General features: G+C 37.2%; 1 protein-coding gene across 1 annotated transcript in view; it reads right to left on the bottom strand.

Moving 5' to 3' along the window:
* Positions 1-23,313, bottom strand: part of LOC308624337 (uncharacterized protein) — a gene marked incomplete at its 3' end in the record, with an annotated part of 268,953 nt that overhangs the window by 217,673 nt on the left and 27,967 nt on the right. Inside the window, 2 exon segments of the mRNA XM_081247419.1 lie at positions 4,144-4,310; positions 8,740-8,826. Coding sequence (XP_081103545.1) covers positions 4,144-4,310; positions 8,740-8,826 — 254 coding nt within the window.

Below are 23,313 nucleotides of genomic sequence, written 5' to 3'. Positions count from 1 at the left end.
TGCTTTTTGATTTTACATTTTTACATTGTCTCTCATATTCAAGAATCAGACTTCAGACTTGAGTGTCACTCACACATACAGTCATATTTGATTCATGCCCATTGCTAAATGCCAGGCAGTTTTAAAGAATTTAGAAAAGTAGCGTTAGCTGCCGATACACGCTGGCAAGCTTTTCAGAATGTTTCCCTGGAAGACGCTTAATTCAGGCTAACATGCCTAATCCACCACTACTCTAAATGCTTTATTTTATTTTTACAATCAAGATGAAAACGTAAAATAATTTTCCCTGACTACCATCGGATACTACACATGAGTCATTTTTAAAAGTCCTTAAAGCATAGTTTCTTAACTGAATAAGCTAAGTGTATGGAATGTTTATATTTAAAATTCAGAGGAAAACCTAGTTACCTGTAACTGATTAGGGACAGGTACATCACATACAATACATATTAAGAAATGTCCAGGAAAACACTGCCTCCTGATGCTAAAAAGGAAAATTAAATTATTTTATTTCCAATTCAATGTTTATTCGAAAGACAATGTATTACTGTTTCCTTGGATTTCCTCTGTGACTAAATCTGTTATAACTATGCACTTAATTGATTAGTTTTATTCCTGACTGGATAATTTCTCAGAGCTGAGTCCTTTCATAATGTCTTTTCCACAGCTTTCCAATATCAATGGGATATAAAAAGTCAGCCCAAATATTTCTAAAGTAACTTTATATACTTAAGCCACTAAATTGCCCTATGGTAACAATAAAAATAATATTTTATCATTTGCATGACCCTGGAAATATCATCTTCTAATTGACCCCAAGAGTGTGTGTCCCCTGCAGTCCACCACAGCTCTTTGGTGCTACCCCTCATAATCTCATCATGCCCTGAGGTGCCCTGCTATCTCAATTGCCTTGTACTAGAAACGTCAACTGTAGCATCCTTCTGACACGGTTGCAGGACCAGCCTACCTCATGTGGACTGATCAGTGTGGAATAATAAGCGGTCCCATTAATCACCACATTTCACAGGCTCCTACCTTCATCATGAGACCTCAGTCAAATGCAAAATTCTCCTCCAAGTACTTCTGGAAGTCCTCAGTGAGTAACTCACCTAAGCTCACCTAAGAGAGCTTAACCAGGATGACTTACCTAGGATGACGCTCCCTATTGTTTCAGGTGTGATTGTGGCATTACGGACATCAGTGTCACACCCTGCTAACTAAAGGTAGATTCCATGAGTGATTTTCTCATCAGTTTCACATCAGAATCATGGGAGAGAAGTGGTGCTGGTCCAGCTGGGCTCTGTGACACACCCGCCAACACCTACACACACACAAGCACACACAATGCTTTTGCAAAGTGAGAAGGCAAATTCTTCATCTCTCTGTGTCTTGTTCTGTTTGGAGAGGAAAAAAGTGGTCCCACAGTAGGTGTGCTTGGGGCCCCAAGGTGTCACAGAGTTTACTAAGAGAGTTCTCTCACTCTGCACAATTTTTTTCTTGTTTCTTTTTTTTTTTTGTCCCCTCCAAGATGCATATGGAGTGTCAGGATCTCTATGTCTGATGGGATTTCATGTGGTAATCCCTTTAACAGACCAGTCCACATGGTAACCTCTTAGTAAATTCCTTTAATATCTTCTTGTGATCTAGATTCTTTTGTATTCACCACCACCACAAGGCCCTATAATGTTGGGGCAAGAAGCAACCAACCAAGTCCTCATATAAATTAATAGGTATAGATAAATAGTTTAAGAGAAGAGATTCACCCAGCAGCACTCACCACAGCTGGGATCGGCCCCCATCTCCATTTAAAAGCTTTGACTTTTTTTAAGTGTCAGTTCACCATTACAATAGCAATAAAAAGTAAGAATAGGTAACAGTCTCAACAAGTATATAAAATGACTCATGAGAAAAGGAGAACATTTACTACCAGGCACTTGGACACATCTCATTAATCTCCACCACAACCAGAAGAGGCTCAAATTTTTCAGCCTTATTTTACATAGAGGTTCAAGTTCACATAAATATCCAAACCAAGGATAAGCCATGAGCTCTAATACCAGATCTGAAGCTTTTTCCCACATATAATGCTGGCTTGGGTGTTCAGAGAATTTCCTAACACGGTGAGGGTGAGAACATGATGAGCATTGGCCTGAGAAAGGGCCATAGAATATTTTCTCTCTCTAGTGCCCCGCCGTTTAATGAGCACCTATTTTGTGCTGGATTCTTGACCACCGGCCCACCTCATCCTACTAACAGTGCCCTGAAGCAGATCTCACTTCCACCCATTTACAGATGTGGAAACCAAGCTCAAGGAGCACAGCAGGTGAGCTTTCCACTCCTCAGCTTACCTTTTACAGGATGAGGATATAAAATCCAGAAGCTACATATCCTAAAGGAATCCAAGTGCCTGTTCTTTAAAGCATGATGGTAAATTGAAATACATACAATGGCACCACATGGTACAAAAAATAAATAAATAAATGGAAATGTGGAACTGTTAATGTAGCAGAACATACATCTGAAAATAATCGTTTAAAAAGGGTTATATGCAAAGACAGAGCCATGCATTTGTTTTCACCTCAGTGTCTTTTGAGAGCCCTGTCTTGATAAAGATAAAAAACATTGTTAAAATAGCCATGAAGTGGTGTAATCTTGCTCATGGGATCCTTCACCCTTGGAGCAGCATTTGTTGCCTACTTCTGCAGTAACAAATTATCGCAAGCTCTGTGACATCAAACAACAGAAATTTAGGGTTTCACAGTTCTGGTGTGAGAGGTCTGCTGTCTGGGTTGGTTCCTTTGTGGGGCTCTAGGGAACGATCCACTCTGTGCCTCTCTTCTATCTTCTGTGACTGTGGCCGTCCTTGGTGTTCCTTTTCCTACAGATGCATCACTCCATCTCTGCCTCTGTCTTCACATGGCTTCCGCACTATGTGTTGTGGGTCTGTGACTCAGATGCTCCAATCTCTCTCTCCTTTCTCTACTAAGGACACTGGTCATTGGATTTAGGGTCCAATCATCTAAAGTCAGGATGATTTCATCTGGAGATCTTTAGTTAAATTACATCTGCAGAGACCCTACTTCCAAATAAGTTCAGTCACAGCTGCCAGGGATTAGGGAGTTTGGGAGGACACATTTCAACCCAGTACAGGAGTGGTGCCTATGTTAGGAAAGACTGTACTTGTTAATTAGGGTCACTTACTTAAGAAAGCTCAAAATAGATTTAACCTTAATGTGTCCAAGATATTCATATATAAGAGGCACAAATGAAAAAAATAAACTGTTATGGAATTTTCACCCTCCAAATTAGAGAGTACCCCCCAAAACAAAACAATTTCCCCACAATTCTGGAGTGGAAAATATTTCCACTTGTGACCTGATATTATAAAAGACATCACTGAGAACAGTCTTCCTCACTTGATAATATACTTTTTTACTTTTTATCCTAAATCAGCTTACCTTTCATAAGAAACTACACACAAACACACACACACACACGCACGCACACAGACCTAAACTTGTGGGATTCTTGTATTTTTATTTAAGATGGATAAGGTGACTACCTAGAAAAAATATTTTTCCCCTCTTTGGTAAACCAGAGCATATGATATTACATTACACTTAAATAGAAACTATAGGTGCAGGAAACAAAAAGGATATCTCTGAAGCCAACACAATCCACAGGCTAAAGATTCCCTTGTTGGAATTAGTTACAACAATGCACAAACTAAATCCCTTAATGGTGACTTCATAAATATGAGATTATTCACATATTTATATGGTGTTTATGCAAATGAGTCCAAGTCATTTCTTAATTTTATCCAAGTAAGTTTATGCTGGTTTCAGGTTGTACTATAGATATTTTATCATATGCTAGAAATTATCACTCTAACATGAAATTTTAAAAGGTGAAGTGAAACTAAATGGTGCAAGGGTTAGGATTGATATTGGTAAGACAGTATAAGTTCTGCATGTAAAATGTATATGAAAAACAAGGGGAAAGTCTCAGAAAGTCATGGATCAAGTCAGGAAGGGGTGTGTGGCTAAGTAATATCAGGAGACGATGTGCAGGACCGACATTTCAACCTGTTGTTTTTAAAAGTGAGATTATTTTACATTTCTTGATATAGATTTTAGTGCTGACCTTTTCCAGTGAAGAACTTCCAGGCAGAATTATGTCTTTCTGGGCATATCTTTCAATCTCCTCACTGTAAGCAGAGGTGGCTTCACCGTCCTCTTTGTAGAGTCCAAGAATCTTACCAGAACTCACCAGCTCTTCAGAACCCAAAGTCTCCTCCACGATGCTCTCTTCTGTTTACCCCAAGAAGATCACATGAATTCCACTCGCTCTTTGTCACTTTAACATAACGTGTGTCACTAAACACACAGTAATTTAACCACCTTTTTTCTTACATGGGATCAAGTTTCATTTTTTCATTATTAACAATTTAGCAAACTATTTATGTTTAATGTGCTGGGAAATCAGTAAAGCCCAGGTTTTAAGATTAAAAACTAACTACCTTGCCAACAAACTTTGTCCATCCTGCCATATTCCCAAAGTGAGCAACATACAGCTGTGCTTTAATGCCTTTTTCCCCCTTACAAAATACATCTTGAAGTGTGCTTTTCCATACATTGATATTACATGCTGTTTACTTCAACATCTTACCATGTACTTGCTGTTTTGCTGAAACCAGCTTGGGAGATGAATGGTTTTAGGAGAAGCCAGAGCTCTTGGGTTCATTTCCTGAGTTAGGATCCCCGAGAATAGTTCCTGAGCTCTGTACACACAGAGGGACTTTACTTGGCCTGCCTTGTTTACTTGCATAGAAATGCCAGCACTTATATAAATGGTAGTGTACTTCACTTCTCTCTCTATCATCTGAAATCAGTATCATCTACAAAATGTATCTACTCATCTAGCTACATGCATGCATGTAAATATAAAGTAGTCCTCTCTCTTCCAGTCTCTAAAAAAATACTGGTAGGTAAAATATGGAATTTTCCATGTCTTCAATGTTAGGATTTTAACAAGAACCTTGACATTTTTAACCAATGGAAGAGAGCCTCTTTTTTGGAGGGAGATGCAGGGTGCAGTATACAGAGAACTGCTGGTCTTCCTTCTTTGCTCACTGTACACTGTATTGCCTTGTATACGTCCTTAAACTTTCTAAGTCTCAGTTATATTCTCCTGTATGAAATACATGGTGAAGTTCCTGTCTATTCCATAAATGCCATAAAACTTTTGTGAGCTCATAAATGATACTGGAAGACCTATTAGATGCTACCTGTAAGTGCTACCTGCACAAACTGGTGGTTTCAAGGGCTCCAAGCTGCAAAGAGTTGTCATATGGAAGGGATGTGTTAGGTATACAAGTGCCTTATTCAATGTCTAGCACACACAAAAAAGGTATTCAATGTATATTTGCTGACTCAGATATTATACTAAAAATATAGAGGCCTGACAGATTTAAAATAACCATTTGTGATGCTTAATTTTATATATCAGCTTGGCTGGCAATGGTGCCCAGTTATTTGGTTAAAAACCATCTAGATGTCGCCATGGAGGTAATATTGTGATTATCATTTAAATCAGTAGACTTCAAGAAAAGCAGATTACTCTCCATAATGTGGGTGGGCCTCGTCCAATCAGTTGAAAGCCTTAAGAGCAAAGTCTGTTTCCCCAAATAGAAGGAATTTGGTCTCAAGACTGCAACAGAGAAAATCCAGTCTGAGTTCTTGGCCTACTGGCCTGCCCTGTGAATTTCAGTCTCGAGAATGCAACATTAACGCTTACCTGAGTTTCCATCCTGTTGCCCTGCAAAATTCAGCTCCTTCCTGAACTTCATATTACTCTTCCCTGAATCAGCCTGCCAGTCTGCCCTAAGGACTTCAGAGTTGCCAGCTCCCACAAAGATGAGAACCAAATTTTAAAATAGATCTCTGTCTCTTTCTATTGGTTTTATTGGATTCTGCTTCTCTGGAGAATCCTGACTAATACATCATCTGAATTAGGATCCCTCAGAATTAGGGCTCAAGCTGGCTTGAAAAACAAATTTGCTTGGCTCATAAAGACAAAAAGAAATAAAATATTGGCTACACAAACTAATAGCAAAGAACTAAAGGGGTGGTGAATCTAGGTGGAAATGAAATTTTTAGGGAGTACTATTCCGTAAATGGGGATCAAAAATGAGACCTAACCTTTAGGGCTGTTATGATGTTTAAATAAGTTAATATTTACCTTATTTAGAACAGTGCTTAGGACTGTGCCAGGTACCCAGTAGGCACTCAAGAAATGCTTAATTAATATTTTTATCATCAGCATCAATTGTCAGTATCTTCATCATTCTATGTATGTGCTTATCATCTCTGCTGATGTAATTATTAATAATTTAATCCCCATAACTACTCCATTGTGGCAGGTATTATATGTCCATTTGGCAGAAATAGCAAGGAAAGGTTAAGAAATTAGCCCAAGGTCACATAGCAAATGGTAAAGTCTAAGCATAAATTCAATAGAAATAATAACCATAGCTATTAAAAGACAACTATAATCAGTGCCTTCTCTTCATAAGTACCATAAGGAGTTCTTTTAATAAGTGAGAAAAAATGATTGAGAAAAACTAAACACACACTGAGAAAAAAACTTAATAGAATTATTCCTCATGAATTTGAAATCACGTATATACAGAAACTTGCACTTAATGTTTTGGCAAAAACTCCAGTGTGGTTCTGGCATGAATTTATATGTATTAAACTAAGAATTTGAAACTTAGGTTTTAAAGGATTACCTTTAAGTTCCTAGATTAATACACATAAGAATTTCTTACCTAAGGAGCCTAACACTCACAAGTATGAATTCCCATGCTAAGACTGAAAACACTATACTCTTTGTCTTTTTTCACCTCAAAGAATTTGTTTACAGCCTAAGAAACAGTCTTTAAAAAGAATGGCATATAGCCTCATAAACTAGTGAATCCAAATATACCATATGACATGGTAGGATCCTGCAATAGTAAGTCTGTTAAATCATTTTTGCTGTTTAAGATTATAAATTCTATGTAATTATAGGAAATTGGGCCAGAATTAATTCCTCCCCCCAACTTTAGCTGTATTAAATATTTGCAGCCATCAAAACTTTACATAGGTCATCAATTAATGGTTATAGTTAGAAAAACCAGGCTAGCATTTGCATGAAACCATCTCAATTAATTTACAACTAATGTTAATATAAAAGACTGGAAATAATTGGTCTCTTACCTTGGGATCCTCCTTGTCCATTCTCATGAAGCAGCTCTGTTAATCAATCATAGAGAATTCTATTATCAACTTGTAGGGGTGCTAAAAGAACATATTTATGATAACTTTCTCATCACTTAATTTATAGATATGCAATGTAATTACAAAGAAATTATTAATCATCATGGTTATTTAGTTATTTTATTGGTCATAGATTCAAATTCTGTTCAATATGCTGTCTTCCTCTAAAAAAAACAAACAAAAAAACCCTTTTGTAAATCAGTGAAAATTGGAACAATGAGTTTAAAATGCATATTGCAGGGCACTTGTAATGTGATACTTCTCCAATAAAAAGGATCTCATATTCAATGGATTATGACATCTATTACACAAGAATCATTTCAGAATAAGCCATTATAGTTTCTCAAATCATAGAATATATAAGCATCTGATCAAAATGAATGACTGTTTTGCACTAGCTACTCTCTATATATCATATTTTTTACTACAGAAACAACAAATTTAGGTGTTCTTAGATTCTTTTATATATGCCACTGCAGTATAATAGCAAATGTAAGAACTACCATACTCTTTTACAAGGGTAAAGCAACAAGGTCATGTCACTACCAAAAAAAATAATAATCATCATAAGAACATGGTTCTAGAAGAGGGTTTAAAGGGTCATTATGTGGACATCCTACCATTGGATAGAGCCAAACATAAATTATGCCAAGTTGGATGACCACCCCAGTCATACAATTAGAACACAGATACATACACACATACATCAAACATGTTCTCATCCCATACATACATACATACATCAGACATGTTCCTCCCATGGGGAGGCCGATACAATGTCTGGAGCCCCATGGTGAAATATGATCTTCTGGGTTGCAAATGACTCTAAGTAATATTTGTCACTGTCACTATCTCAATAACCTCTGTAAACCCTAGAGTGCTTTGTAAACTACCAAATATGCATGGTGGTAGGCCCACAAGGAGCAATTTTAAATTGTTATTTTACAACCACACCTAGAATCGACATTAGAGAAGAGGAAACCATCACATCACTGCACCTCTGTGGTTCAGAACTTAGATGGTGGTTCCATGTCTTCAATGAAAGAATTCAGTAGTCTCTGGGTATGGAAATCTCACATGCTAGATGAATTTTATTGAAGAATGCTCATTTTAAACTTGAAGAGCTGCGATGGCGTTTGTAAAATGATAATGCTTCTTATATGCATAGCACAGGCCTTAGAATGGCAGCAAACTGCTTAGAGCAGCATCAAATGAAAGCCAAGTCCTGCTTCTCTATCTGACCAGCTTGCTGTCCTTGATCAAAAATTATCTTCGCTGCCCGTCATGTTGTTAGAACTTACCATTTAAATTGTAAGCTGCAAAATCTAAATGGAACTGGATGTGTGATCTTTGTCACCTCATTTTCATGAATGGAAAAGAATATTCTGACACAAAAATTATGTACTTAATTCTAGCTCACCCTCTCCGCTGACCTCCATCCCATACAGCCTTGGGTATATTTCCTCATCCCTCAGTGGGTCAAAGTAATTTCTGCTGTATTCATTTCCTGTGGAAAGTACATGAAGTAAGGGTCAGTGATTATTAGAAGCACATGAACCAAAATGTTAATTCTGAAATCGACACCAGCACAGAAGGGCTATTTTAGCTACTTCATAAGCTTAATTTTTTACAAGTCTTCCAGGCTTCCCTTTTTTGTAATTATCATCTTGCAAAAGGTCAGAAAAGGTAATTCAAGAAACAAGTTCATGCTATCTGTCTGTTGCTAAAAAAATTAATGGGAAAATTTTCAGATGTAGACTTTAGAATAATAATTTGAAATTTTAATCCAAATTTTCCAGGATATACTCAAGAAATGGACACCATTGGATTATAATGATGTTTAGAGTTCGCTGATGACTCTATTTACCCACTTGTATATAATTCACAAAGTATATCATGTCGTTGTGTCCAGAATTCCAGTCAACTTAATAACATCGTAATTATGAGAAACTATAGCAAAATTTCCACATTGCTAGCTGAGTAAAAAGAAAGGAGAAAGAGAGAGGGAGGAGGGAGGGATGAAGGAAGAAAAGAAAGAAGAAAGGGAGGGAGGAAGGAAGGAAGGAAAGTATAAGGGGCCTGTTCACAGGTCTCTTTTGTTATGTCAACTTAAGTAACATGAAGGAAAGGTACAAATGATTTAGCCAGAAATTTTATCCAAGACATCAACAACCATAACGACACAAATCCAAAATTCTCACTTCACATTTCCCACTTACTTTTGCCCTTATGTCGATAACAAAACTGTAGCATCAAATATGACTTTGTAAGAGAGAAAAAAGATCTGTTATCAATTTTCCAAATCTAGTTTCATACTTCCTGCACACCGAAATGTATAGCAGTCTGTTGCTAGTAATTTGCATTCAGTAAAATGTCACCTACTCTGACGATACCTCAAGTTGCCTCAAACATTGCAAAAGAAATAAAGCTTCGTCAACTGAAAACAACAATAATTTTGAAAGTATTGCCCACAGGGAAGGGTTAATATTGTACATACCAAGTATACTGTGATATTCCATAATATATTTGTTTTAGGATCAAAAATAATCCCAACAGCAGCTCCAAGACTAAATAGAATTTTGATACGAACCTAGGCTTAAAATTTATGTTTCTGGACCGGCACCTTTTTGCTGTCAGTCTCTGTTCTATCAATGTAGTAAGAACTGAAAATCTGCTTTACCTTGAGATCTCAATAAAGAAAAAATAAACGTTTCATTTTTGTTACTTTATCTGTCAACAACTACTAGGCTGATATGAATCTTGGCAGTGTGTAATCAAAGTCTTATGTACTGCAATAACACAGTAATTCTACCCCATTCACAGTAATTGTTGTTTTTTTCCCCTTTAACACAAAGCACTGTGATATTCTGTATACCCTTTCATATGCTGGCAAAATAATTCACATTTACTAAAGCAAAAATAGTGGTGTATTCCTTATTATATTGCCATGGTAACATCAGTCAACTATTGGTACCCATATCCTGGAAACTTTTCCAATCCAATACAAAACTCCAATTCTCTGTCTACTGAAATGACTTCTTAATAAATAATGGCAAGTGAATCAAGTCCTTGGAGAATAAACAAAGTTAAGTCATTTTTAACCACAGGTCTGGAGAAGCTGATCTGGCTTGTAGGTTCTCAGACCTTTTTCATCCCTGTTGTCAGTTGAGAAATGAGGGTCTTGCCCAGCTGAGTGAGAAGGAGGCCTGAACACCGGGAGCCTTCCAGACGCTGCCTCCCCTCAGGGCTTGAGGCTTCCCCGCTCAGCTGGAAGATGGGCCCCTTCAAGGTCTCCATACAGTTTCAAAATGTATGCAAAGTGTTCCTTCTACATTCAGTGTGGGTTGAGACACACATGTAAGTTATAAACGCCACACCTGGAGTGATTTATTCTCTACTTTGCATTCTGGGATATGGCAAATAGCATTTTACAGGTAAAGAATTATAAGGGATCTTGAGCAAAGAGGCAATCCACTGATTCTCTTTAAAAGTCCTCAAATTCTACAACATTATGTATTTAGAGGATTCATATATTTTTACAATGTATTTTTATTTTATACCACATTTTACAGTTCCTTGTGTATCATTTTACATATGCATTATTATACTTGCTGTCGTCTGTCTCTTACTCTAAAATACAAGCTCCATGAGGGTAAAAACATAATCTCTGTGCCTAGAATTGTGCCTGGCACACGGAGGTACTCAGAATATTATCTGAATTCATTCGTTAGATAAACCTTTTTTGGAAACTTTTTGTAGTACCCAAATCCTTCCATTGTCTAGATGTTGTTTCTTGATTAAAGTGAGCCAAAGCTTATCACCTTTTTATCACACTTTATTCCTCTTGTCCTTTCTGTTCCCCGTCCCCTCTCTCTTTTCCTTCAAGACCCCCTTCCCTTTCTTGTTTAATTGAGTCCTTCTAGAAACCAAACACTATGTCTGGATTTTAAGAGCAAACAGAAGACAGTGGCTCTGCCTTCAGAGCCCAGTGCGCTGAGAGGAGAGGGAAGCTAGTGTTCAGTCCAGTGTGATTTAATATCGTGTAAGGGACAGAGGTCTGTTTGCGTGTGTGGTAGGAGCATCTAGCCTATACTGGGGACTTCAAAGACTTCCTGGAGAAATTATCACCTGAAGTAAGTTTAAAATGTGATTAGGAATTAGCCATATCAGAAATAAAAGGGAAAGGAAGTTTTTATTGGAAGGAGAAGCATAGGCAAAGGAAAAAAGACACAAAAGCATAAAGACATGGGAAGCATGTTTTGTTAGTGGATGCTCCCCAATTATTCTCTGCCTCCCAAAGTTACAATATAATAAAGTAAATAATGGAATCCAAACTTCCTCAGTGGTCCCAGAGTTGAGTTTTTAACTGATGTTTTTGCTCAAATTATTATTAAGTCGTACAGGGTCACTTTATGCTGATATGATGTTTCAGATCCATTCAATTATTTAAGGTGTATTTACTGAGTGCTTATTACGTGAATATATCAGCAAAACAAACATTCAAAAATCCTTCCCCTCACAGAGCTTACATTCTGTGAGTGAAAGAATAAAAGCAAACAAATATGTATATTTTACAGTTTATGAGATGGTACTACATGACGTGGGGGAAAATAGAGCCAGATAATGATTTGGCATCCCATGGCGGGGTGGGGCTGCATCTCTTGCATATACCTTTGTTTCAAACTAGGAATGACATGCAGGATTAAATCACTATGTTCTCAGCACTACTGAGATAGTGAAGTGGTAATGTAATATTTATTATTTATAACATTACTCTTTTGCCAATTTCTCACTATAACATAAATCAGCTTATGAATCAAATGAGAACCTACTATTATTAAATATTAAAATAATTCTTCCTTTCTATTGTTGTATCTTGCCTTGATAGGCCAATAACCTAAATATGGTAGGCAGAGTTTAAGATGGGAAAGCTCGTGGAACCTATGAGCAGTTTGGAAACTACAGACTTCATCGTAACAATAGTTCCTTTGCTCGTGTTTCATTGGATAGGTCAAGATTTAATAAAGTGAGATGGTTTTAGGAGAGGGTATATATTACCAGAAGGTAGGTTACTAATAGGATAAATTCCTAAAAGTGCCCTAATCATTCAGAATATGCTTTTGGATATATCTAAAATCATCTCACAGGAAAATTAACAGACCCACTGAGAAATTCAAAGTAGGGCATTTAACAATATACATACAACAGGTTTTAATATGGCTGACATTTAACTGCTTGTTACATTCAGATGAATAATCTGACAATTGCATATATACATATATCTATGGTTCTACATTGAAGCAATTGGGCACGATACATAAATTAATAAATCAGTAAATTGATCTTTATACTCTCAATACTCTACTTTTGTTTCTAACTTCCTAGAATTAGCTGTTCAATGTTTAGAATCAGCTTCAGTTAGTGCATTTCTTGGGCTGTTTTTACTGATTGGGGGAGGAAGGCGCATGTCCTTGCCTCTGCCCTTCTACAGATATCAGGTTTTCCTACCCTTTAACTCAGAGCAGCATGGAATGTAATCAGGGCTTTTACTTAAATTACACCGTACATGAACTTTGGTCAGGAAATCCTCCAGTGTGCACCCATGCAGTTCCTTGGGGGCTATAATAGTGAGAATGAAATTGCCCACCAGAGGAAGGTTAGTGTGAATCATGGGAAGCATCTTTACTCAACGAGGCAACCACTTCCTTTCAAATCAGCCCCATTAGCTCCAGAGAGAGAAGCTCTGAATGCCTCTATCCATTTTTGGATTGGTTTATTGGTTCCATTCTTGTCCTCTTCCTGTAACGCCACCTGCTTCAACTCAGCTTTTTATCACCAATCATCATGTTTTTTATAATATTCTGTAAGTTAAATAAACACAAGGCCTGCATGTAAACTAAATAACTAAACAAGTTACATTTTACGATTATAGCCGTGCACCAAAATTTTACAAACTAGGATATTCTTCTGAACATTATTACTTTTAAAGGCATGAAGCCTAGAGATCTATAATTAAATTTGATTCCCATGAACTTTATAAATAAATTTGGGAAAACTTTCTACTTTCCTCACTTTGAAAATCTAATACCAAGGTCTCAGGTTTAAATGTTCAGGCACTTTATATATGTGTATGAAACAGAAATGTGGAAATCAAGAGGTTGTAATAAACGGCAAGTTAGTGGGAACTGTGTCAAACTCAAACATGCTCTATCTTAATAAATCCACTCAAATACTGTTTTTATAAGATTGATTTACAAACATTTTTAAATTAATGGCAACAAAAGATATAAGGCTACTTTTTAATATGACAATTACCTTAAACCAAAGAATGATTACCTTAAACCAAAATTTCATTATACTAAGTATCAAAACAAAACTACCACAAAACCCAAACAAACCAAAAAAAAACAAAAACAAAACCTAATGATGAAAACTCAAACTATGACTTAGATGTCCACTATCAATATTATTACCCAATATTCTCTTAGAAATCTTAGTCAAAGCAATTAGAACAGAAATAAGGGGGAACATGAGCTAAAAGTATTGAAGATAATTATATTTTGTGTAAATATTATTTGAAGGCAATGTTTCCATACGTTGAATGCATGAGAGATTTGATTGAAAAGCCTTTAGAACAAAGACAATAATTTGCAAAGTATTTGAATAATACCCTGAAAACAACCAGATAATCTTTAAGAATCATTAATTTTTTTAAATACCAACAATACCACTTAGGAGATACAGTGATTAAATAGAAAACCAACACCCATCATAAAGCTCCAGATAACTCTCAAAATTAATTTATTTCTATTAGATTTTCATAGGAATCCCTAGGTAGTCATCAAGAGTATTCGTCTTACCCAGAAACTCAAACTGAAAGGCATGAGGTTTTAACCACAAAGTTAAAAACAGCAAACGGATACCAGTTCTGTTTTCTTCTTTATAGAAAGACTAACCTGTGAAAATGGCTCCACTGTTCACACTATATTCAAAAACTGGTGCTCTGTTGGACAAATTAGCTTTCTCCACTGCTTATTCTTACTTCTTTTCCAAATCTTGTGGGTATTTGAGATATCAGTGATTTGAAAACCTAAATAGGGTAATAGTCGAAGTTTGCTAACAAGTACTAATTAATTGAGCCATATTCTTTCTTCCCCTAAGGCCCTCCCTCATGGTAAATTACCAGGCATTTTAACTTTCAAACCACTGGAGTGCTGTCGAGTGCATAATTGCTGCAGGGCTCATCTGACTGCACCCCAAGGCATTAATGCATCATGTGTTCCTCCGGACCTCAAATCCTCAGAGTTAAAGCTGGTCCCTAAGCACCTAACTTCTAAACAGGAAGATCTTTCCATTACTTAAGTAATAATGATAATTCAAAGGTTAAGTATAAATATATTGTTTTTTATGCATATTTAAAAGTCCTACAAAAGCAATACCAAAGTAGGTGTGTTTTTTTCTTTCTAGTTGAAGCCAGGCACCATTGTCCTACTTGTCCATAAATTTATGTATACAGTTTAGAATACTGCCTTTCAATTAGGAAGGACCTGATATTAGATATCAGTCACCCCCTAATATTTCTGATTGTGCCCTCACTCATTTAATAACTATGTCTTACTAGAGAATGGACTTGAGGATATGGGGAGGGGGAAGGGTAAGCTGTGACAAAGTGAAAGAGCGGCATGGACATATATACACTACCAAACATAAGGTAGATAGCTAGTGGGAAGCAGCCACATAGCACAGGGAGATCAGCTCGGTGCTTTGTGACCGCCTGGAGGGGTGGGATAGGGAGGGTGGGAGGGAGACGCAAAAGGGAGGGGATATGGAAACATATGTATATATATAACTGATTAAATTTCTTATAAAGCAAAAAATAAAAAAATAAAATAAATAAAAAAGTAAAATAAATAAATAAATAAATAACTATGTCTTCCCCCCTGCATCTATGATTACTTATATTCATGTATTGTACTTAAGGGTTCATTCAGGTAGTAATATTTTCATCACACTGTAGCACACTTCAGTATGAAAGCAATCAATATATTGGATTATTAGATTTAGTTTAAACAATATTGATTAATAATACTTTCTTTTTAAAAATCTGGTAACTGGGGCTTCCCTGGTGGCGCAGTGGTTGAGAATCCGCCTGCCGATGCAGGGGACACGGGTTCGTGCCCCGGTCTGGGAGGATCCCGCATGCCGCGGAGCGGCTGGGCCCGTGAGCCATGGCCGCTGAGCCTGTGCGCCCAGAGCCTGTGCCCTGCGACAGGAGAGGCCACAACAGTGAGAGGCCCGCATACCGCAAAAAAAAAAAAAAAAAAAAAAAAAAAAAAAAATCTGGTAACTTATAGACAACTAAACTCTATCTCATAAAGCAAAGGATTCAGGTCTTCCCATGGGTCTTTTTTTATAAGGTTTTTGGTCAATCAATCTGATGAAGACTAAGGAAAATCTTATTTTCTATTAAATCTCTTTAATAGAAAACAAAAAATATCTGAAAGAAACTCTAAATGGAATTTTTTGGAGATTAAGGACTAACATATGTTAAAAACATGTATAAGGTCATGAAAAGTTTATGTAAGAGCATAAGAAACTTTTCTAGTAAAATTTTTCTTTAAATGGAAATGCAACTATTGAACTCCAGTCAACATGGTGGCCTTGTAAACTTTGAAATTATGCAGAATTTCATTGATATAGTGCAACTTATTCTGGAAGCAAAAAAAAAAAAATCTTTTAGAAAATTTCACCCACCTAGAGGGGTGGGATAGGCAGGGTGGGAGGGAGACACAAGAGGGAGGGGATATGAGGATATAAGTATACGTATAGCTGATTCACTTTGTTATACAGCAGAAACTAACACAACAAAGTAAAGCAATTACACTCCAATAAAGATGTGGAAAAAAAATGAAAATTTCACCAAATATTTAGGAGGTATAGGTAAACAATTTAGTAACCTGTCCAACTGCTAAGAGACTGATTGCCTTACTAATGTATCAGAAAACAAGTCTTTCTCTCAGTTCTTTTACTGTGTAGCTGTTTATATTAGGAGACTCATTGGACTTCTGTAATATCAGCTATATGATCTCACTTCTAGCATTTCTATGATTCTAAGATTCTTAACCATACTTTTTACCACTATAGAGATTCCTGTGCTCACATTTTTATTTTGAAGGTACATACATTTCACTGGCACATAAACAAATCCAGTGGTTTCAATGTATGAATCTATCATCAATGAACTGGAATCATAAAGTGGTATCTCTGAATATTAAAATAATTCTTATAAAAATTCTTTCCCCAACCAATGACTTATGACAGATTTTATAAAATATTATTTTACAAAGAGTCATACATTGGGGATTTCACAAAAATTTGAAGAGAAGATAGAAAAATGACTGTGCTCAACAGCTGGTAAACTGTTACCCATGGTTTCAATTTTAGCATTAACAGAAACAGGAAAAGACAACATCAGTGGACATTCTGCTGATTTCCTGGGCAAATCTGTGTGATTACCTGGAGGTGGGCAGTTCCTTCTGAGACGAAAACTAATTAAACTTTTCTTATGCTGTTGAAATTCCCAAAACTCAAATATTTGATTAAAATGCTCCTTTCTCAATGGGACAAATATTATTCTAGAACTCTGGTACTCCATTTAGGAAAAAAAAGGAGGGGGTGGGGTAGGACAGTAAACTTAAATTGATTTGTATAAACTGACCAAATATTTCAAATATTTCTTGTATCTACATAAAATATTTCTGTAGGAAGGATGCTTTCCTGAGTGTATATTTTTAGGATTCCAAGTCAATGAAAGAGGGTCAAATCACTTAGGGGCCAAACGGTATCTTAAAACATAAATCCAGGTCAGTTCATAAACCTAAAGCAAATGACTCTCCTATATATTTCTTTTTCTTAATAATATTTGAAATGTCCCAAATCAAAAAATATTTTAAATGTACTGTATATTTCTTATAACACCTTTTTTCCATCTTAAGGGGCAAATGAGAACAATATAAACAGTTTTATACAATATCACTTCTGAAATAATCTAGACTATGTGCACTAGGGGGAAAAACAATTCTCATCACATATTTGCTCTGACAATTTGAATTATGCACTTAACATGTACCCTTACATGTCATTTTTATTATAAATTTTTGTGCATGTGTAGTTCTAATGGCCACACCAATCTAAAGATAGATTTAGGGTCACGATTACAACCCTAATTTAGGATTTCTCTAGCTCAGGCACAACTATTATGATCTCCTACCCTTAATTCAAACCACCCCTCATTTCTTTGGAGAGAATCTAAGTCCTTTGATCACAGACGCTGAAACTCATTCCTCTCAGCTTCTTTTGGAACATCTGCCATTTTCTTTCTCTAAGGCTGAGGCTTCCGCTTTGCTGCCTGTTGTCAAGGTTTCTACACTGTGGTCTTCAGCCACATCCATCATGAAATCAGTGGTGGCACCTCCACCCCACAGAGCAGCAGGGAAAGCACTTCCTGTCAATCCCACAGCTGCTGCTGGGGCCACCTCAAGTGACCACTGTCACTTCCAATACTGATTCCTGCTGGTACCCATTATAGGTTGTCCCAAGTTCTATCCAACATCTTCTCAGGTTCTGATCAAACTTTGAACTCACAACTCTGTCCATCCCACGTTCCATTGGCAAAGCCAACTGGAGAGATACACGTCATCTCTACCCACATGGCTTCCCTCCATGTCACACAGGTTAGCAGGTAGAGCTCCTAGGTCCCCAGCGACTGACAGAGATCCCAGTTTTTATTCCAAACCCCTCTCCCCAAGACCCAGGAACAAATGCCTGAGGATTACACCATGAGACAATATGATTGGCAAACACTAGACTGTACTCAAACCTAGTTTTCTTCTCTGGCCCTGAGTCTTTGAATGAGATCAAGATCATGTGTCTGTCTCTTTCCTTAGAATTAGTCCTTTGCCAGGAAGATTCTTAGTCTTTTTTCAAAATGGAAATGCAGCAAATGAACCGGTCAAACTGCAGGTAAAGAGAGCTTAGCAAAGTTTAAATTGAATATGGAATTTCATTGCATCAGTGTAACTTATTCTGATGGCCAGGAAGTATTTTTGTAAAGGTCACCCAATATTTAAAGGGAACTAGGTTTAAAAAAAAAAAAATTTCTGTGCAGCTGCTAAAATACTGACCACATCACTGAAGCATCAGAAAACCTAAATTTTTATAGGTTTTGTTCACTAAAAAGTTATGTTCATTTTAGGCCACTTTAAACCACAAATCCTCAGACATGCCCAGTCCTAGGCTGAACACAGTTTAATCAACTAAACTGAGATCACAGTTATATTCATATGGTACACACACACACACACTTATTTTTTCCTGATTCACCCATGCTTCTAGAGTCATTCAATCTGAGAAATCTTATTTGTGAAACTGATGTAAAAATCTTGTATGAGAAAACACTGCTTTTTTTGAGAGTGCCTGTTTAATCTGGATTAATCAACTAAAATCTCAAGAGTTGCCCTCAGTGTGACTTTGCTGGTGTAACATGCTTCATGACACAGAGAACGACCATGTCTGTTGTGTTCACTTTTGCATCTCCTGTATCTAACATAGTGCTTGGGAAATAGATGTTTGATCAATACGTTTTCAGTAAATGAGGAAGAGGAAATGGAGAAATACATAAAGTATTTTGGGATTATATCTATATATATAACTCCTAAGCAAAATATTGTATAAATTTTATATCCAACTAATCACATATATACCACTTCTATTTTTTAATTGTACTGATGTTATAAACAGTAGGATATGATCAGGAAATAGTCCAAGACTGAGGAACTGTACGGGACATTTATCAGATGTGTGTCTGGTTGACTTGTTTTGCTGTTGTGCATCCATTTCCCCTCCCTAATAGCATCACAATTTCCTAGTTCCCAGTGTGTATAGTCTTGATGGTTCAGTAACTCCAGATTCCTGTCTCCAATGACAGAAGCCAGGAAGAGCTGACAGAACCTACTTCCCTTACCTGTGACAAAGCCAAGGAGCTGGCAAGTGACCTAAGCGTGGTCAATCAAATGCTCTCCCCTAGGATTTGGGGTGAGGGAAACAAGGATGTAAAGAACATTTGAAATAACCTCTGAAAATTAGAGATTAAAAGGAAAAAACTTCCCAAGCACAATTAAATCACTCACCATCATTTGAACTGTTTTACTGTGCATTTCCATAATTATTTATTTCTTCTTATCTAAAGCCTTTCCATGGCTCCTTCTCACATCGGTCCCATGTCTCATTTTACTGTCATTTAGAATTCAGTCATTCACTACTTTTAGTGCCACTATGTTATATATTCAGATTATTAAATGCGCCCTTTCGACCTACCCAGCCCTCAAGCCCTTGTTATGTTTAGAACCTAAGTCAATTCCTCTGTCTTTTGAAATTCTAATTAGTTGTGGGTTCTCTGTCGCTCTCCCTTTTCAAGTGCTATAATTCTGAATTTCCCTTCCTCATCAGGCTAATCATCATCAGGCCAGGCCATGGCTGGCAGTGAGCGAAGTGGATGAGCTGGGATCAGAGAAGCAGTCTGAGTTCCGGGCAAGATGGAGCAGAGGACATGTGGCCAACAATCATCACATGTGAGTAATTCCTCCTGAAATTTACAAAACAGGGGATTGAATGCTTCTGCTAAGCGTCTACCTACCAATTCAAGGCCATAGGAATGGAAAAAAGGTCTTGAGCAGAGCCTAGATGACTTTCTTCAGAAGGGAGGAGCAGAGGCAGAGCGGGTGGAAGAGACCTGGAGGGAAGCAGGAAGGACTGAGACTTTCGTTGTGTTTTTTCTCATTCACACCTTGTAAAAATGACTGATACCAGCGTACAGTGTCAGCTCTGTAGCACACTGCCATTTCTCTGGGGAACCTTCAGGCAAATAAGCTTCTAAGAATGCTTTAACACTGGAGTGTTCAGGAGGGATTTGAGGGTACCCTCCAAGTGATCTTAAAATCAGACCACTCAGTAGTTCCTTATTTTGCTTGTTCCTAAAGGTCAGTGTGTATTTATTTCAATCACATTTTTCCTCTACTAAGGGACTCAGTCCATCACAAATTTGAAGTCTTTTTATTCCAAAGTTTGTTGTTAGACAATTCCTCTCCTAGACATTTCCTTCAGAATTTAAATCGCTATCTATCCAACAATTTTACATTTCTATGAAATAATTTGGGTAAGTAAAGTAGCATTGGTATTCTGCCATTACTTATCATTACTTTTTTTTTAAAGCATCTAAAAGGTCGAAGTGTATTGGATACTTACTTATAGGATGAAAAATGTGGAAATGTGTTTGATATTTACTTATAGGATGAGAATTTGTGCTCACTGTAATAATATTGTGGGGGAAAATGTAGTTACTCTATTTTACTTAAGTCATCACATTGGCAGATGATATAAATGTTCTTTTTTATTGTATTAGCAAGAAACATTGTGTTCTACAATACCTAACAGTTTCTAAATTCAGGTATTTCAAATATTATTCCTTGTTCACAGACCATAAAATTGCACATCTCATTTTCAGTTGAATTTTTTGTTTGAGGCTCTCCCAAAGGCAGGTGAGCAGGGTGGGTTTAGGCAGAGATTCATCAAATAATTTTTTTAATGTTGATTATGTTCCAGAATGGAGGTGGTGTAACCCCTACCTATGTCCATGTCTGGCTGGTTTTGTCAGGATAATAAATCATTCCTGGCTTTTCCATCTAAAGCTCCTTCCACTCTGATCTACTTTTGAGTTATAAAATGTTTTCTCTCCCCATTTACTAATCTCTGGTTCATAGGAGAATTTATTCAATCCATCTCCAGGAATACTTTTTATATCCAGACTTTAATTTATATCACAGAAATAAGGTTAGAAATGACAAGTACAATTGAGACAGTGTTGGAACTATTATATTGTAGGTCAATATTAGTTATGCAGCATTTTGGAGGCTGGGAAGTTATGGTCCTCTAAGAGTTCCTCAAATTCTCCCATGCAAACTTGAGTGGCTGGACTTCCAGGTCTAATTGTCTGTAACTGCATTGCTCACTACCATAGCCACCAGCCACATATGCCTATGGCACACTTGAAATGAGGCGAACTCACATTAAGACTTGCTGTCAGTACAAATACACACAGATTTCAAAGACTTCATACCAAAAAAAGTTAAATATTGCCTTAAATTTTTACTTTGATTATAAGTTGAAATAATATTTGTAGATATTGATTGAAATAAAATGTATTATTAAAGTTCATTCACTTGTTTCTTTTTAATTTTATTATGTGTGCTACTGGAAATTTTTTAATTGTGTCCATGGCTCACATTATATTTCTACTGGATAGCATTTGCCTATAATTACTTTCACCCTAACACTTACCCCAAATGTCACCCTTTTCACAGACCTCATCTTACTCTCTCTCGCCAACACCTATCTTCCACAACTATAATTATTCTCTGTGACTCATTTTATTGAGCTTCTAACAGCTGAGCCATCAAGTGGTACTCCACCTCTGAATATCCATTTACAAACTTAAAATTCAAAGTTTTCACACGGGATCTTGGGCCCACAGAGAATAAGAATTCCTCTTGATGAAATCTGAACACCTCTGCTGAATAGAAATTTATAAAGAAGGCCTGCTCCAGCCTCCACTTGGGCAAGGGGGACACATCCTTCTCCTCGGGACCCAACTGCATGAAACATCCTAATTCCATAAGAAAAACTAATTTCCCACCAAGGAAACCAAAGATCTAAAAAATGCCCTTAAGCTGATGACATCAGAAGTTTATCTTCAGAGTCTGTAGTTGAAGAAGATGCCAGATGAAGTTTCCCTTCATGTTCCTTACTGTTCACCATCCTTGCCAGCATTTTCTTTGCCAGACTGAGAGGTTGCTGATCTTGACTGTCTGACTCAACTCTAGACTCTCCCTTCTGAATATGTCAGCAACCTCTCCAGCCCTTATCCTGATATGCCCTCCCCTAACCAGTAATATCTCCCATAAAGAAAGAGAGCAGCTCTATAGGAGGGGGTGAGGCATGTAAGCTATAGAGTCAAACATGGCTTGGTTTAAATACCTTATTTACCATGTATTCTCTTTCTTACTTTAGTCAAGTTACAACCTTGATTTTTTTCATCTATCAAATGAGGAGAATCATAAAATATACCTGGTGTAGATTCTGCTAGTGGGCCCCAACACACATTCGCCCCTTCTAGAACCTCCCCCCTCGAATTTCAGCTTGAAACATGATCTGAGGTAAGAACATTTCCCAGCCTCTCTTGCAGCTGGACGTGGCCAAGTGACTCATTTCCAGCAAGTGGGATAGAAGCAGACATGATACATGTAACTACCTGTTAGTGGCCTTCCTCTTCCCTCCCAGTGCTTGGAGCATGGAGCTGGTATCTAGTCATCTTGGACCATGAGGATGAGAACAGAAGCTCAGGTGTTCATAGAAAGGTACTGGGGCACGTCTCAGTCTCTGTTGTTGTGGCTTTTATTGCATTAGCTGAATCTATACCCTAATATGCCGCTCTAAGGAAGTATGAAATTAAAAGAGATGATGCACATAGAATACTTAGTATAGTGGCTGATAGATAATATGCACTCAAGAATGGCAACTGTTATTATGATTATTGACAGCCCTATATCCTGTCATTTTGCACAGACTTACAGGAAAACACACACACACACGCATGCACGCACACACAAGCAAGGAGAATAAGACAAGCTAAATCCACCGATTTGAACATGCATGAGACGACGTGGAAGGCAGAAATCTAGAGGCTGGTAGAATTTCCCCTGAGCTTTAGGAATCAAAATTCATAAAGTAAATGCTCTGTACACCGTGATAACCTACTGGGATCTGGACGGCCTGTTCTGTACAGGTAGAGATCATGATGAAGCTGCAAAGTGGGACCAGCAGAGGACACATCTGTGCCAACTCATGGTCCATTACTTCAGACAGTTCCCTCTCCAAAAGC

Source organism: Mesoplodon bidens (assembly GCF_964165515.1).
Source record: "Mesoplodon bidens genome assembly, chromosome: 10".
In the NCBI taxonomy this organism is placed as follows: domain Eukaryota; kingdom Metazoa; phylum Chordata; class Mammalia; order Artiodactyla; family Ziphiidae; genus Mesoplodon; species Mesoplodon bidens.
Note: the sequence above shows the minus strand (reverse complement) of the source record. Positions and strands in the feature narration are given on the sequence as shown.